The 14,978-nt window shown below is 37.8% G+C and overlaps 2 protein-coding genes and 1 non-coding gene across 4 annotated transcripts; all 3 read left to right on the top strand.

Moving 5' to 3' along the window:
• Nucleotides 1-667: 667 nt before the first annotated feature.
• On the top strand, nucleotides 668-8,260 carry ddx52 (DEAD (Asp-Glu-Ala-Asp) box polypeptide 52). Of its 2 annotated transcripts, none has more exons than XM_084731212.1 (15): nucleotides 668-769; nucleotides 1,021-1,247; nucleotides 2,046-2,187; nucleotides 2,453-2,638; nucleotides 2,731-2,874; nucleotides 3,498-3,609; nucleotides 3,696-3,768; nucleotides 4,239-4,442; nucleotides 4,532-4,622; nucleotides 4,748-4,870; nucleotides 4,961-5,111; nucleotides 5,269-5,344; nucleotides 6,136-6,207; nucleotides 6,325-6,597; nucleotides 8,083-8,260. In XM_084731212.1, the coding sequence occupies exons 1-15, from the start codon at nucleotides 683-685 to the stop codon at nucleotides 8,117-8,119; spliced, it is 1,998 nt and encodes a 665-aa protein (XP_084587338.1). In that variant the 5' UTR covers nucleotides 668-682; the 3' UTR covers nucleotides 8,120-8,260. The 2 variants fall into 2 exon arrangements, with proteins under 2 accessions (XP_084587338.1, XP_084587340.1); XM_084731214.1 differs by having other exon boundaries at nucleotides 1,021-1,279; nucleotides 2,048-2,187.
• Nucleotides 8,261-10,111: 1,851 nt separating this feature from the next.
• rpl23a (ribosomal protein L23a) lies at nucleotides 10,112-12,967 on the top strand. Its single transcript, XM_084731211.1, has 5 exons — nucleotides 10,112-10,227; nucleotides 11,278-11,458; nucleotides 11,673-11,849; nucleotides 12,619-12,688; nucleotides 12,904-12,967. Exons 1-5 carry the CDS (start codon nucleotides 10,158-10,160, stop codon nucleotides 12,916-12,918), a joined length of 513 nt encoding a protein of 170 aa, XP_084587337.1. The 5' UTR covers nucleotides 10,112-10,157; the 3' UTR covers nucleotides 12,919-12,967.
• LOC146319002 (small nucleolar RNA Z17) lies at nucleotides 11,505-11,576 on the top strand. Its single transcript, XR_014771613.1, has one exon. It is a non-coding gene; the product is annotated as a small nucleolar RNA Z17 (small nucleolar RNA).
• Nucleotides 12,968-14,978: the final 2,011 nt, after the last annotated feature.

The following is a 14,978-nucleotide window of genomic DNA, read 5'->3' as shown; positions in this document are numbered from 1 at the left end:
CCCCACTTTAGAAGCTGTAAAATGTTGAAACCCCAACCCCACAATTGTTTGCACTCATAAGCAATAATTGTGGAAGCAACAAATAAAAAATGGATTCAAGTTTAATTTCATTGAAAGTCAGGTTAGAATGATAGCATCAGCAAACTCTTCTTTGTTTATTTCCCCTACATACATCATATTCATTAAACGTTGTTTCACCTTAGTATTTCTCAGGTGGCCATCCATACATGCCCCTGGCTGAGATTACATTTTCCCAAAACAGCAGAAAATTTTCAGTTAGATGGTTTTATTTTTGACTGTATATTTTGATGTTATTACAGTAGAAACACTGCTGATTTTGTCCAGATGGCCCTCCAAAATCTAGTTTTAGTTGCTTTAATGGTGGAAGCTGGTTGTCTCTAATCCAAGAGGAACTCCTCGGTATATATTCTATCTTTTAAGTTGTCCCTGGCTTACTAAAATTGAGAATCTGTGCAATATAGCTTCAACTGACTACATTTACAATCAATACTGCCTGGACATCAAAATAAAAAGTAGTGAATTTTCCCTTTAACCCTTGTGCTGTTGAAGTCAGTCAGCAGGGGGCAGCGGTGTTCAGAGGTGAGGGGAGGAGCTGCCGGTGGATGATCCGGATGTTGATTAGTGATGTCTGGATGCGGACAGACCACGCTGCTGCTGCAGAATGGACGCCTTTGAGTTGTTTCGGAAACTCGGAGCAGGAGCTAAATTTGACCTGAAGAGATTTGGTCAAGACGCTGCTCGGTTTAAGGTAAACTTGAAATATGTAGCTGACAATGGAGTGAACCAAAATGGTGACTGCTGACAGCAGCAGGAGTCACGGTTTGATTTATTTTAGCTAACCCCGATGTGTGCTAACGTGAAGTGTGCTGCAGTGTTTGTTTTTAGGAATGTTTCTTGACATTTCAGGGCGGTTTGGTGCCTTAATGTCGCACTTTAGTGACAATATGTCAGTACAACCATATTACATTCCGATAGTGACGGTACTGTCTCACTTTACAGGTTGTCAGGTCTCAGGGAGTGGACGCGTCCTCAGACCCGCTCTCTGCGATCGATTACTTTGGCACAGGATCAGCCAATGGAGCCCAGAGCAGCTCTAAAGGACTTGAGGAGGATGAGGATGGAGAGGAATATGAAGAGGGGAGTGAAAGTGGAGGGAAAAGGAAGAAAATGGATGAGGAGAGAGATGTGAGAAGGAAAAAGAAAAAGAAGAAAAGCAGCCAGGAGGAGGAGGAGGAGGAGGAGGAGGAGGAGGAGGAAGGTAAGGGATGACCGTAGTCATCTCCAGATGTTTTGATCTGATTGTACCAGAAGGTACAATCAGTAGGATTTTTCCGAGCAGTTCGTAAATGAACCAGAAAGATAGTTCGTTATTGTGTCTCATTCAAAAGAAGTGACTGATACTGACGTTTTGGGTTGGTAAAGTATCCCGAGCACAACAAAATAATACATACATACAGGCAGAGAGCAGGTGTCTGCAGATACAGATACTCCCACACTCCTCTAGTGATCCATAAGTAATGATCGAAAGGAATTGTGTTTTTAAAACTATGCACTGTTTTTCCTTTTTTTCAAGGAACATGTTGCATAATCTGCCTTTAAAACAAGTATTGTTAGATGTTGCCTTGGGTTTAGGCAGGGAGCTTGGGATGGGTACTTTTCATTTTATAATCTTAAAGATTAATTAACTGGTAGATGATTCAATAACAAAAGTTATAAATAGTTGACTGTAATTTTTATATAGTGATTATAATGACTAATATCATGGTTATGGTGGTTTTGTGTGCTGAAAATGTTCCATGACAAGTTTTATTTTGGAAAACCTCCCACTGATTTGAACTGGCATCATGTCCTTCATCACAAAGTTTATTGTGAAGAAGGTAATCGTTTTATCCCTATGCTACTATTATACACACGCAGGTCTTCGCAATGTGATTAATGGAAAGTTCACATCACAACAATGGTATGTGAGGATAAAATGAGTGTGATGTAGTGCTCTATATCAATGCTGTCTTCTGTCCGACTGCAGCTGGTGGTGCATCGCTGAAAGACACGGAGGGAACCGGCATCACCTGGACGTCCTCACTGGACAGAAAGATCCAAAACCTGCCGAGCAACGGGAAGGAGAAATCCTCACTGAAGATGATGAAGCATCTTCATCAGGAAAAGGTCCTCATAGAGACAAAACTCGAAGCACAAAAATATGATTAAGGGGATTTTATATCAGTATTATATCAATAATATGATATGAGACAAGATTTTGTCTTAGAATTTGGATGTTGTTTCATCATGATCTGGCAGAAGTGTAGTCTTCTCCTGGTTTTAAAGGCTGTATTACAGTAAAGTGAGTGAGACTCAGCCCTAATGAGAAATGTGAAAGAAATTTGCTGCTGTAATTTTGAGTAAAGGGACCACTGATTTTATTTGATTTTAGGTGAATCGCATTCGCTCTCAACACCGTATAAACGTGCACGGTTGTGATGTCCCTGACCCCGTGTGCACGTTTGAGGAGCTGCAGACAGAGTATCGCCTCAACCCACGTGTCCTCCAGAACCTCAAAGAGGCAGGACTGAACTCCCCGACACCAATACAGATGCAGGCCATCCCACTCATGATGCACGTGAGTGCAGAGACACACACATTCAGTGGTTGGTAAACTGTGTACAGACGGTGGTTTTGTGATTATTTTCATGTGTTTGTTTTGTGGATCAGAGTCGGGAGGTGCTGGCTTGTGCTCCCACAGGATCAGGAAAGACTTTGGCTTTCTGTCTCCCGCTGCTCGCCCACCTGCAGCAGCCCGCCAACCTGGGCTTCAGAGCCGTGATCATCTCTCCGACCAGAGAGCTGGCCAGCCAGGTACACAACCTAATCTGTCCTTCACAGGGCTGGGCTGCAGGTGCCACCAGCAGTGTTTCAGTTGTGTTTCAGAAGCAGAGCGTTTTGCCTGCCTGATAATGCCTATCTGCTCAGGTTTTGTTAATTTGGTCCTTTTCCCTACCCTTATGTGCTTCTGGAATGGATAAGTAGGTTATGTAGTTAAATCGTTTCTTTTCTGTCTTTATGATCGCAAGTCTGAATGGGGTCTTCTATTTTGAAAATTCATCAGATTCTCTATATTTTTTCTGTGTCTGACTTCTTGCCTGCTCGATCTGCTCTGTGCTAGTTGATGTGGCAGCGAGCCGCTACTAGGATGTTCTGCTGCTGGTGGAATCACAAAGAATGATCAGCTCTGGCTGATCGCCGCCATTCCCGGTGGAACTTAGCTGTTAGACAACTGCTCCACAAAAAGAACCCTGTGTATAAATTTGCTTCAAACGTAGATCATGTTTTAAATAGTATTTCAACCTATTTTAATATAGGTCTATGGCTCCAGCTGGCAGTTTGGAATCAAGACTCATAGTTAGACATGTAATTGTTACATATTCCTCCTTTAAGTTGTTTTTTGTTTGTTTAAATCAGTTTTATTGTCTTGTGTTTAGACCTACAGAGAGCTGCTCCGCCTGTCAGAGGGAGTAGGTTTTAGAGTTCACATCATAGACAAAGCCTCTCTGGCAGCCAAGAAATATGGACCACAGTCAAACAAAAAATATGGTAAGACTTGGGAAAAGTTTTCACAGTAGAGGTAAAATGTGATTTGCTTCTACCTCACTGTTTACCTCCTACATTTCTCTGTGCAGATATACTCGTCAGTACTCCAAACAGACTCGTCTTCCTTCTCAAGCAGGATCCTCCAGCTCTCGACCTCAGCAGGTAACACTAAATCACTGGGATATTTATTTTTTCAACTGGCTCTCTTAACTCTGGGTTTGGTAATCCGGCTACACTACTCTGTTCATGTGAACTTTATTACAATCAGTTAGTGTCATTTTGAACTGACAGTATATGTATTTACTCTCAAGAATACCTAGGCCTGTTGTATCATGTTTGATATTTAGTTTTATTGCAAAATTGGCCTTAAATCTAATTGACCAGTGGCATTAAAAAGTCTTACATTTAGCTTACAGATACATGTAGACACCCTGTTAATACATAAGATTTATTTGAAGCTAATATATTAAAAAGACAACAGGGAGCTACCTTTTATTTCTAGTTGTCATCACAAAGTCGCTGCATTCTCTCTCACTCAGTGTTAGAGGTCTCTCTCTTTCCTTTTGTTTCTTGTGTCCTTCTCCAATCAAATAAAAGCAAAAATGAGAGACTGATCGTTGTCTTCTGTTCAGTGTGGAGTGGCTGGTTGTCGACGAGTCCGATAAGCTGTTTGAAGACGGTAAGACGGGCTTCCGAGAGCAGCTCGCCACAGTTTTTCTGGCCTGTTCTGGTTCAAAGGTGCGCAGGGCTTTTTTCAGCGCCACTTGCACATCAGACGTGGAGCAGTGGTGCCGCCTGAACCTCGACAACCTGGTGTCTATCAACATCGGACACAGGTAATAATCTATATGTTGAACTCCTTACTTTGGTGCATTTATGTTGTCTTTTTCTCACATTTAGAAAAATTAATTTATCATCTTCCTAGAAACACGGCAGTTGAGACGGTGGAACAGGAGCTGCTGTTTGTTGGGACAGAGAATGGCAAACTGGTGGCTATGAGGGACATCATCAAAAAAGTGACTTACTTTTCAAGCTAGAAATTTTCAAATAAATTGTCACTATTAAAGAGAGTTAAGTGTAAGAAAATACTTGGGTGAATACAGGCTTCTTTATGACCTGACATTATGGATGTCATTTTCAGGGTTTCCTGCCTCCCATGCTGGTGTTTGTGCAGTCTATAGACCGAGCGCGGGAGCTTTTCCACGAGTTGGTGTATGAAGGAATCAATGTAGATGTGATTCACGCAGACCGCACACAGCAGCAGGTACACACTGACACTTAAACACTGCATTATGGTCCTTCCTGAAGCACTGCCTTGTATTAATCCTCCTCCTCTATGGCTTTTCATTTTCAGAGAGACAATGTGGTGAGCAGTTTTCGCTCGGGTAAGATTTGGGTGTTGATCTGCACAGCTCTGCTCGCCAGAGGAATCGACTTCAAAGGAGTCAACCTCGTGCTGAACTACGACTTCCCCACCAGCTCAGTGGAGTACATCCACCGAATTGGTTAGTTTTTATACATATTGAATAATTTCACAATAAGAGCATCCATTAACTGATTAGTCAGAGGACAAAAAAAATCTGTGATTAATTTTGACAATGATTAATTGTAATTTATTATGTAAAAAAAAATCCCTCACATATCCTGTGTGCTGTTCCTTAGGTCGGACAGGGAGAGCTGGACATAAGGGGAAGGCCATCACCTTCTTCACAGAAAATGACAAACCACTGCTGCGCAGGTACATGGATACAAGTGATCAATCATTGTCATTGCAATATGCACATGGTCAGTAAACACATTGCAAAAGACTGCCTAAAATGCAATCAGAAAAATAATTTACACATGACGTGTCATGCATTCACACTTAGCATTAGGGCAGGACCTTTCTGTGCGGACTTGGCATGTTCTCATGTCACGTGGGTTCTCTCCGGGTTCTCTGGCTTCCTCCCACAGTCCAGAGACATGCAGTATAATGGGTTAATTGATAACTCTAACTTGCCCGTAGGTGTGAGTGTGAGTGTGAGTGGTCCTCTGTCTCTGTGTGTCAGTCCTGTGATGAGGTGGCGACTTGTCCAGGGTGTACCCCCCCCTCGCCCAGTGTCAGCTGGGATAGGCTCCAGCCCCCTGTGACACATCAAGGATAAGCAGTTATGGATAATAGATGGATCAATTAAGAGTAAAAATGTGTAATTTAGATTTTGGGGTGAGCTGTCCCTTAAGTTAGAAAAAGGTTGAGAACCTCTGACTTAAATCACTGAAATAAAACTTCAAGATTGACCTCTCTAAGGCGAACCATATACCTGCAGCGCCTCAGCTTCTGACCTTGCTAGTTTCTGTCAGTCGCTGCTGTCAGCAGTCAAAGACAAAAGCCCCAAAATCATAAAAAAGAAAAACCTATTTTTGGATTTGGTTCACTTCTACCTAACAGTGTTTTTTTTAAGCAACACATCACATCATTTAGGTTTTTCTTGAAGCTGTTTAACTAATGACACTTTCTTTGAATATATTTCTCTCATCTCGTTCTAATAGCATCGCTAATGTCATAAAACAAGCTGGCTGTCCTGTACCTGACTACATGATTGGCTTCAAGAAGATACACAGGTAAAGAGGATGTTTAATGATGATTTATCTCCATAATCACCAAAACATCAAAAGACATTCCTGCTCTTTTATGGTAATATAGCTGCAATATTCCACTGATATTTACTTTGTGTTTAGCAAAGTGAAGCGGAGACTTGAGAAGAAACCTCCCAACAGAAGCACCATTTGCACGACGCCTCGCTTCTTAATGAAGAAAAAAGGCAAAGCACCAGGTAAAGGACAGAAGGCGGTGGGTGGAGAGCAGAAAGGGCAAAATGGATCTCAAACGGCAGAGCAGCAGCAGAAAAAGAAGACAAAGGGACTGAAGAAAAGAAATGAAACACAGAAAGGAGGAGGAGCAGAAAAACACAAAAAGACTGGATCAAATTCCTCTGGAGCCAAGTTAAAAAAGTAAGGTGTGTGTGTGTGTGTCTGTCTTGTATTCATATGTAATTATCTGTTTTATGCTAAAAGAGATGACATTTTATCTGTGACAGATTTTTCCCATTGTTTTTGGTACAATACAGTCAATTTTCAGTGCTTCAGTCGTGTTTCTTTAGATTTTACATGTAAGATGCAAAATTAGCAGGTGGTTCAGACTTGTACTTGCTCACATCTTTCCAATTTATAGAAACGACCACACTGATACACAAATAAAGTTGTCAAATGAGAAAGGTCCTTCCAAGCTTTTATCCCTACTGTAGAAACAAAAAAATCTGCAACTTTCTCTAAAATATCGTCTGTGGTCATGTAAAAGAACCAATGAAATGCGTCTATATGGTGCTTCCCTATAAGGCACCAATCACTTTTAAAAAAGACATTATTCTTAGACTGGGTGGCACCAACAGAGATTCATTTAATCTAAGATAAGTTCTGATCAGAGTTTAGCTAAACAAGGTTTGTAAATCCAGATTTAAGATTGAGCAGAGCTCTGTTGCACATTTCAAGAATAATCTTAGTTTAGTAAATCCAAGTTTAGTGATTTAAACCAAAATTAAAGAGTTTAAAGAGTCAAATCAATATGGAGATGCTTGCTTATCCAAATTAACATAAATAAAATAAAGTAAATTGAGTTATGTTGGTCTATTCCATAATGGAACATTACCTTGTTTACTAAAAAATAAAAAAATAAAAATAAAATAAATAAAATTGTTCGCCAGCTAGCTCTAAAGTGTAAAAAAAAAATTGTTTGCTTGCTAGCAGTAAAATTCATTCCCCTAGTGAGTCTACTCAATGGCTTGACAGAGAGGCTCTAATTTTACCTTTGAGAAACATTTGTTCACAAACTTAGCAACTGGAGCGAAAGAAAGAAAAGACGCATCATGAAACAGAACTGAGTTGAGTTTGTCCCTCAACTTTCTTAGAATAATTTGAGTATTTTGCTCAATCCATCTCAAAAAGTTAAAACTCCTCAAGTGGAAGTTTAAAGTTAATACTGGCTCAAATTTTAAAAAAAGTTGGAGTTTTGGTTTCGGTGCAACAGAATCAAATTTAATGAAAAGCTTTAAAGGGAGGTTTAAATTTAATCATTCTTTATTTTGAGCTAGTTTAAAAAATTGGTGCAACATAATTTAAAGTTAAACCAATATTTAATCTTGTTTAATCCTTCTTGGTTCAACTCAGACTTAATGCCACAACAGAAAAATTATTACTGAGAAATGTCCAACTCTGGTGCACCAGTTGTAGAATCAAAAAAGACACTGGCATCTCTATAAATAATAGCACATCAAGTCCATTTTAAACACTGATTACCCCCAAGACATAAAAATCAGATATTTGAAGTGAGTTCACTTCAGGGTAAAAGGTTGTAAGATGAGGGACAAGTTGAGAATGTTTCTCAAAAACAGGTTAAACTAATTAAGATTTTTTTTATTTTTCCCCAACTTTCTCCACCAGGAAAAAGGAGAAGAAAAATAAGCCACAAGAGGACTAGAAGACGGTGGTACAGGCTGTCTGATATGAAGTTGGACATGGATTTTTTTTTTTTTTTTTTTTTTTTTGTAATGCTTTTTCTTGCTGTTTTCACATTTGTGCTTTGTATTATCAGAGTATAAAATAAACAGTTTTATATGTATTTGTGTATTTTTGTTATTTGTTACACTTGCTCACCTGCCACTTACGATACTGACAGAATATTATAAAATAATATATTATAACATTATTTATAACAAAATTTAAGGCTGTAATAAATGATTGTGTTCAACCCAAGTACAGTGATATGGTATGAAATAATGTTAAGCTATTTTTTAATATTAATATGAATGATTTCTTTTATCTTCATGTCAAGCACACAAAATGTCCAACCCTTGTGTACAAAACATCAAAAGTACAGTTGCAGTGTCAGACATTTCATTAAATAAATAAAATAAATAAACTATAATTGAAGGCATCTTGTTAGCGAGATGAGGAAACAAGTTCTCTTAAGATTTTTAATACCCATGAATCACTCTGGAGTAATATTCAGGGTCTATTGACATTCCACTTTATATGTTGGCTTAATGAAAACTGATTCTTATGTCACCTCAAGCAAAAGCCGACTTTTTAGTGCCCTCTTCATCACACAGAAGATGTCTATTTTTAGCTTCTTATGCCTCCACATAGGTGTCATCTGTGACCAGAGGCAGTATGCTTTCTCTCTGTCAGTCCTCTCTACTCCTCTGCAAAATAGTTGCTTAAGTGAAGACAGCATGTCTAACACATGCTATTTTTCATGAAACAAGCAAACACATAAAAAACACAAATAATATGCAAATAGTAGGGATGTAACAATCTATCAATTGACGACGATGACTGTGATGACAACATGTATCATGGTATTATATTACTAATTATTTTATTTGGTTATTTTTTAATTTTATTTTATAAAATGACTGCTACTGACTACTGCATTGTTTTTGTTTTGCCATTGTATGTACACAATTCAAACATCCACGCTTTTTTGTACATATTTGGCTCATAGCTGGTCTCTTTTATTTTGTAACAAAGAAAGAAAGCAGAAACACTAAGTTTAAGAGAAAAACAAATTTTATACTAAAAATATGCTGTTGCCTACATATCACACTTATTATTTACAGTAATAAAGGATATTTATCAAGTTGTCATTATTCTTGATATCACAATTAATATTGTGTTGTGTGCTTTTTATTGCTGTATTGATAGTTTGATATTGTCATATCCCTACCAAATATTATGAATAAGGTAGGCCTGCCATATTTAACAAATAAGCTCTCACAGCCCTGTTGTTTTAACATGACTAAATGTGATTTTATATTCCAATAGTCAGTTGAAAACAGGTTAAAAGCAATTTCCAATCAAGTTTTTCTGACACCTGTAGTTCAAAGAAAGTATTTTTTTTTATCTTGTTGCCTTCAAAACAAAGTAAAATGTATTTACACTGAAAAGAAAAAGGTTGGCCCACCTCCAAAAACAAAGTATTGCCCTTACAAATAATATTGATGTACGGATACTTTGAGAAATAGTTTATATGTGAATCCTTCTTTAATACATCAACACTTATTGAGACCCATATGTTTTTGTGTGTCAGAAAACAAACATACAAAACAAAAGAGAGAGAAAAAACCATATAGGCCTAATTAAACAATCAAAAAATGGGAAAATAAATGTAAACATATAAAGCATAGAAATTCTAAATGATATAACCTAAATAACAAATAAAGATAAAAGATAAACACATGAAACAGTCTTCAATAATGTATGGATTAAATGTTTACACACTCAGGGTCTATTCATTTGTAAAATTTTGCACATTTCAGCAGTACTTTTGCAGATTTTAAATTCACACACTTCAGGAATTTAAAACGGTATCAACTCGATCTGAAAAGAATTTTAAATGGGTGGGGTTTTCTTTAATGTGGCTCTCCGTATGTAATATTTTGTGTGAGAATGCATTTGAGGGAGGGTTTAAACCAGTTCCTCAACTATCGCGATACATCTGCTGTGAGATCTCGCCCATGCATTATACTGCAGGAAACCCCGTCCAATCTTCCTTTCTCAACATGGCACCGAAGGTGAAGAAGGAAGGTTTGTCAACCTAATCATTTTGAATGAATAACTCATACAATTTCTAGAAGTAACCCCTCGGAGGTTCAAGGGATATGCCCGAAATATAAAGTTAAACTGACGGTGGTTAAAATAATTTCTGTGTATCGCTGTTAACTGTCAAAATGAGTAGTTAACGTTCACGCAGACTGCGTCTCCGGCATGTATGCTGGAACGTGATGCTAAGCTAATATTAGCATGTTAGCATTGACGAAGCAGCTGTCTATTTTAGAGCATGTATTTTATCCACGTGTATTTAAACAGTCTTATCATGGACGCGGCTGTTTAACTTGAAGTCTCAGTAGTTATAATTATGAACTAACATTTGTGGATTAACCGTGATAATGATAGCACTGATGCTACAGCTCAGCGGTGTTTCATACGTATCAGCTACACGTGAAAGTTAGCATCTCAAGTAATACAAGAAAGCTAAATGTAACGTGGAGTATTCTGACCCTCTTGTTTGTGAGATGAATAGTGGTTGTGTGTCGACAAATCGGAGGGTGTTTGATCTTTTCGTGCTAGTAACAGCTATCTTGAGAAGGAGTATGAGTGTATCGTTCCTTGTGCAGTGTAGCTAGGCAGAGACTTGGGACTGTCACCATAATGTTAGATGGAAGCTTGTGTGTGTGTGTGTTAGTTACATTAACTTTAATTTGCTTTGAAATATGTTGTGGGAAAAATATATTGACAACACTAACAAATTTAAAACAAAAACAATATCGAATCACAAACCACAAATGCAAACTGTGCAGCCTCATCAGAATTTATCAGAGCACACCTAGCTAATGTGTTATGACATGGTGTGTAAGCTAGCATGGTGTCTCGAATTGCTTGACAAAATATATCATCTTCAAGAAGTAGAAGTTAAAATCATTTTTGCCTACAACACTTTGATCTAATATGACTCTGCAAGTTGAGTGAAATGTGGCTCCAGGTCCTAAAAAGTCTTACATCAGAACCCTGTATTATCACCTGGATGAGCTTGAACAGCTTATCAACAGTCTAACAAATGTCATTTCTTTGTCTTAGCTGTCCCCGCCAAGACTGAGGCCAAGTCAAAGGCCCTGAAGGCCAAAAAGGCTGTGCTCAAGGGCGTACACAGCCAGCGGAAGAAGAAAATTAGGACTTCTCCCACCTTCCGTCGCCCCAAGACCCTCCGTCTCCGCAGGCAGCCCAAGTATCCTCGTAAGAGTGCTCCTCGTAGGAACAAGTGAGTTACAGTGAGAGCATGGTGCTGAAAAATGCAGATAAAACCTGGTGCACATGATGGTTTAAAGCGATCAAAGTATGAAAAAGCATGATTCCACCTTTATAAGTACTGATGCACCTAAATAAAACATTTTCACGTTTATAGTGGAGAACACTTGAGGCATAGAACCAGGGAGATGAGAGTGCTGTGGCCTAAATCTGTTTTTCCCCTGTAGGTTGGATCACTATGCCATCATCAAGTTCCCCTTGACAACAGAGTCTGCCATGAAGAAGATTGAGGACAACAACACACTTGTGTTCATTGTAGATGTCAAGGCAAACAAACACCAGATCAAACACGCGGTCAAGAAGCTGTACGACATCGACGTCGCCAAAGTGAACACCCTCATCAGGTAGAAATCTTTATTCTCTGTATTGGTATTTGATAAAAGCACATAACAAAACAAATCCCAATCTTCCTTTAAATGTGACAGACAGACTTTACACTACATCTTATTCACATAGATCTAAGATTTATTTTATTAGGTAGAAATCTTAAGCCGGAACGGAGCTAGGACCAGCAATTATTTTTGATTAGTCTGCTGATAATTTTCATGATTATTCGATGGATTGTTTGGTGTCTAAAATGTCATTTATGCAGAATTTCCAAGAGTACAAAGTGACATTTTCAAACAGTTTTTTGTTAAACAGTCCAAAACCCAGGCACAAAATGACTCAGAAAAGCCAGAAATCCTCACATTTAAGAAGCTGGAACCAGTAAATTTTTGACATTTTTTCCTTGAAAATGACTGAAACAATGATTTCAAAAGTATTAGGACTTGAGTCAGAGCTGCAACAATAAGTTACTTAATTAAAAAAAAAAGAAAAGTTGTGTTCACCATCTTGTGCACTCAAATTTAATTTACCGTTCATCATGATTTAAGTCAGATCAGTGGTCAGTAGTATTGTTTCACTGTAATCACAAGTTTCTGTTGAATCCAGGAGTGAAGAGTCTCAGTAGTTTATAGCAAAACTAAATACAAATTTCCTGTCATTGCATTTAGTGTTAGGCACATTTTAACTGTCTCCCATTGTAAATATAAACTTGAGCATAGATTTCACTTACCATCCTCCCTCTATTGATTAATCTTGCGCGTCTGTTTTGTTGTGACCCGTGTTCAGGCCCGACGGTGAGAAGAAGGCGTACGTTCGTCTCGCACCAGATTATGATGCGTTGGATGTTGCAAACAAGGTGAGTTTTAAATAATTTAACAAGGTATTATGTTTGTCATTTTGATATAATGGTTGCTTTCAGAAGTTAAGTCCTGTGCAAGTGATGTAAACTTTTTTTTATCTGAATGTTTGTGATGCATTCAAAGGAACCACTGATGCCAGATGGTGCAGGTACAGATGTTTTCACCATGTTGATGAACATTGTGTAATTCAGGCCTCTTCTCTTCTTTACAGATTGGCATCATCTAAACTGTGGCAGACTTGTGGAAGAATAAATATTTGTATAAACAAAAACTGATTTGGTGTCCCTGCGTGTTTGTGAGTTGTCTTCACACATGGATACACAAAGTAAATGAGAGGTTTTTATCACCATTGCTTGAGTCATTTATATGTACAGTTTACATTTTTCAGGGCGGGTCAGACTGTGAATTCATAACATGCTCTAAGAACTTTTTAAATTAACAAATTGTTAATTCAGAGGTGTGCATGTTTGGCAGAAGTGTGTGAAAGCAGCTAGCCTGGTATCCAGATGTACTTGAGCTCTTGTTTTGCTCTGTAAGATATAATAAGCATATTTAATTTGTATGATGTTGCCAGGCTAGAAAGCAGGCAGTTCTAATAAGAATGCCATTAGGGTGCAAAAATTGTTGTTTTGAATCCATCAGGTAAATGATGAATGAATATTGAAATTTGCCAGCCACTTGCGTATTTTACATATTTTTGGCTGGTGTTGATTTTCCGCCCTGAATGCAACGTTGAGATTTAGACACAATAGTGGCCTTAAGCAGTGTCCATGTATTGGATTTGTTCAGTACTTGTTTTTGGTTTGGTTTTCCATTCAAACGTGAAGGTGATTTAAAATGTCATGAAAATGGTTTCCTTTATGGTATCAAAGTCCTTTATGCAGGGTGTCTGCCGTGTCTTCAAGTCTAAAATCCAATGAGAATTTTTAGACCTTGATTTTTGAAATAGGTCTTTAAAATTTATTGGCTTGAATTGCAGTTACTTTTAAAGTTGCATTGTTAAGTCTTTATTTTCAAATGTGATTTTGAGGGGGAAAAATTCTTGGTCTACAAGATGAAGCCAACATGGTACCAACACTGTGTAGCCTGGTCAGAATTTAGTTTTCCCAGCTAGTGAAGTTTTCTCAGGGTAGCTAAACATTGAGATAAGTGAGCTGTTTGAAACTATGTTCCCTGATTCTGATTTTGCTAAATCCTTTTTTTTTTTTTTTTGCCAGTATGGATGTGAAATGGGTGTTAAATCCTTTCACAATGATCCTAAAAGGTTAAAGATTTAACTTATAGAAACCATGTTTGTAGATAGCGCTTTATTTAATAGCTTGAAATTAGTGTTATTTTGCTAAGTTTGGTTCCTGTGTGTATGTGGACAAAATGTTAACTGGTGTTTTCTGTTCTGAGTATTGGTTGCACTCAAGTGTTGACCACATTTTTGGACCTTTTTGCAGAAAAACTGCTTGTCCTATTATAGTTTCAATGTGGGAAAAATCCTGTTAATACAGAAGCAATTCCTAGACTCATGGTTGTTTTATGTCATACCCCATATCTTAAGAAAGACAAACAAGAAATGTTAACTTCATTCCTCACTTGTCATGACACTTAAAATGAGAACTAAAGGCATTTAGGTCGAGATAACAGGCTGTCTGTTTTTATTTCCTCATCAGGAAAACACTGACATTTTAGCCTACTTCATAAATTCAATTCAAAATGATTTCTTCACACATTAAATGAGAATAAGTGCATTCAGGTGGAATTAACAGGCTCTTGCTTTTTCCTCTCGTTAGTAAAGTCATATACACACATTGAAAGTTTTGTAAAAGGACCACTGCAGATATAAATCTTACATTTGCATAATTTCTTTTATAGTCTTTTATGTATTTGACAACCCAAATAAAATCTCCTCTGAGCCACATGTGGGTTATGGCCCCGTCTCTGGGAAAGACTGTATTAGTTTGATTGATGAAATTTAAAGTGTCATCTTTCAGTTGGAGCAGCCTTTCAATTATATTTTGGTTTTCATGTTCTTCTTTTAATTGTCATAGAGATCTAACAACAGTGGTGCTGCCATTTTTAGCTGTTATTTTGAATTTATCCATCCTAACTTTTGAAATTCTTCAGTAAGGACAGTTCTGTAAAATTCCTATCTTGAGATGAGAGGATTTTTCCTGAATGCAGTTCTGCAATGACAAAAATCCTAATGTCATCAAAAACTGAGATAAGTTGGGATCTCGGACTTGTCTGCAATGTTGCCCTTTGCGACATTTTTACTGCCATGTTGCTGATGTAATG

This window comes from Lutjanus erythropterus, chromosome 11 (assembly GCF_056507025.1).
Source record: "Lutjanus erythropterus isolate fLutEry1 chromosome 11, fLutEry1.hap2, whole genome shotgun sequence".
NCBI lineage: Eukaryota > Metazoa > Chordata > Actinopteri > Lutjaniformes > Lutjanidae > Lutjanus > Lutjanus erythropterus.
This window is presented reverse-complemented; position numbering and strand designations above follow the sequence as displayed.

Excerpts from the sequence above, each read along its gene's own strand:
- ddx52 (XM_084731214.1), top strand. The coding sequence starts at position 683 with ATGGACGCCTTTGAGTTGTTTCGGAAACTCGGAGCAGGAGCTAAATTT. Across the intron at positions 2,188-2,452 it reads AGCATCTTCATCAGGAAAAG|GTGAATCGCATTCGCTCTCA; the intron begins GTCCTCATAGAG and ends ATTTGATTTTAG. Across the intron at positions 4,623-4,747 it reads TGAGGGACATCATCAAAAAA|GGTTTCCTGCCTCCCATGCT; the intron begins GTGACTTACTTT and ends TGTCATTTTCAG.
- rpl23a (XM_084731211.1), top strand. The coding sequence starts at position 10,158 with ATGCATTATACTGCAGGAAACCCCGTCCAATCTTCCTTTCTCAACATG. Across the intron at positions 11,459-11,672 it reads AGTGCTCCTCGTAGGAACAA|GTTGGATCACTATGCCATCA; the intron begins GTGAGTTACAGT and ends TTTCCCCTGTAG. Across the intron at positions 11,850-12,618 it reads AAAGTGAACACCCTCATCAG|GCCCGACGGTGAGAAGAAGG; the intron begins GTAGAAATCTTT and ends ACCCGTGTTCAG.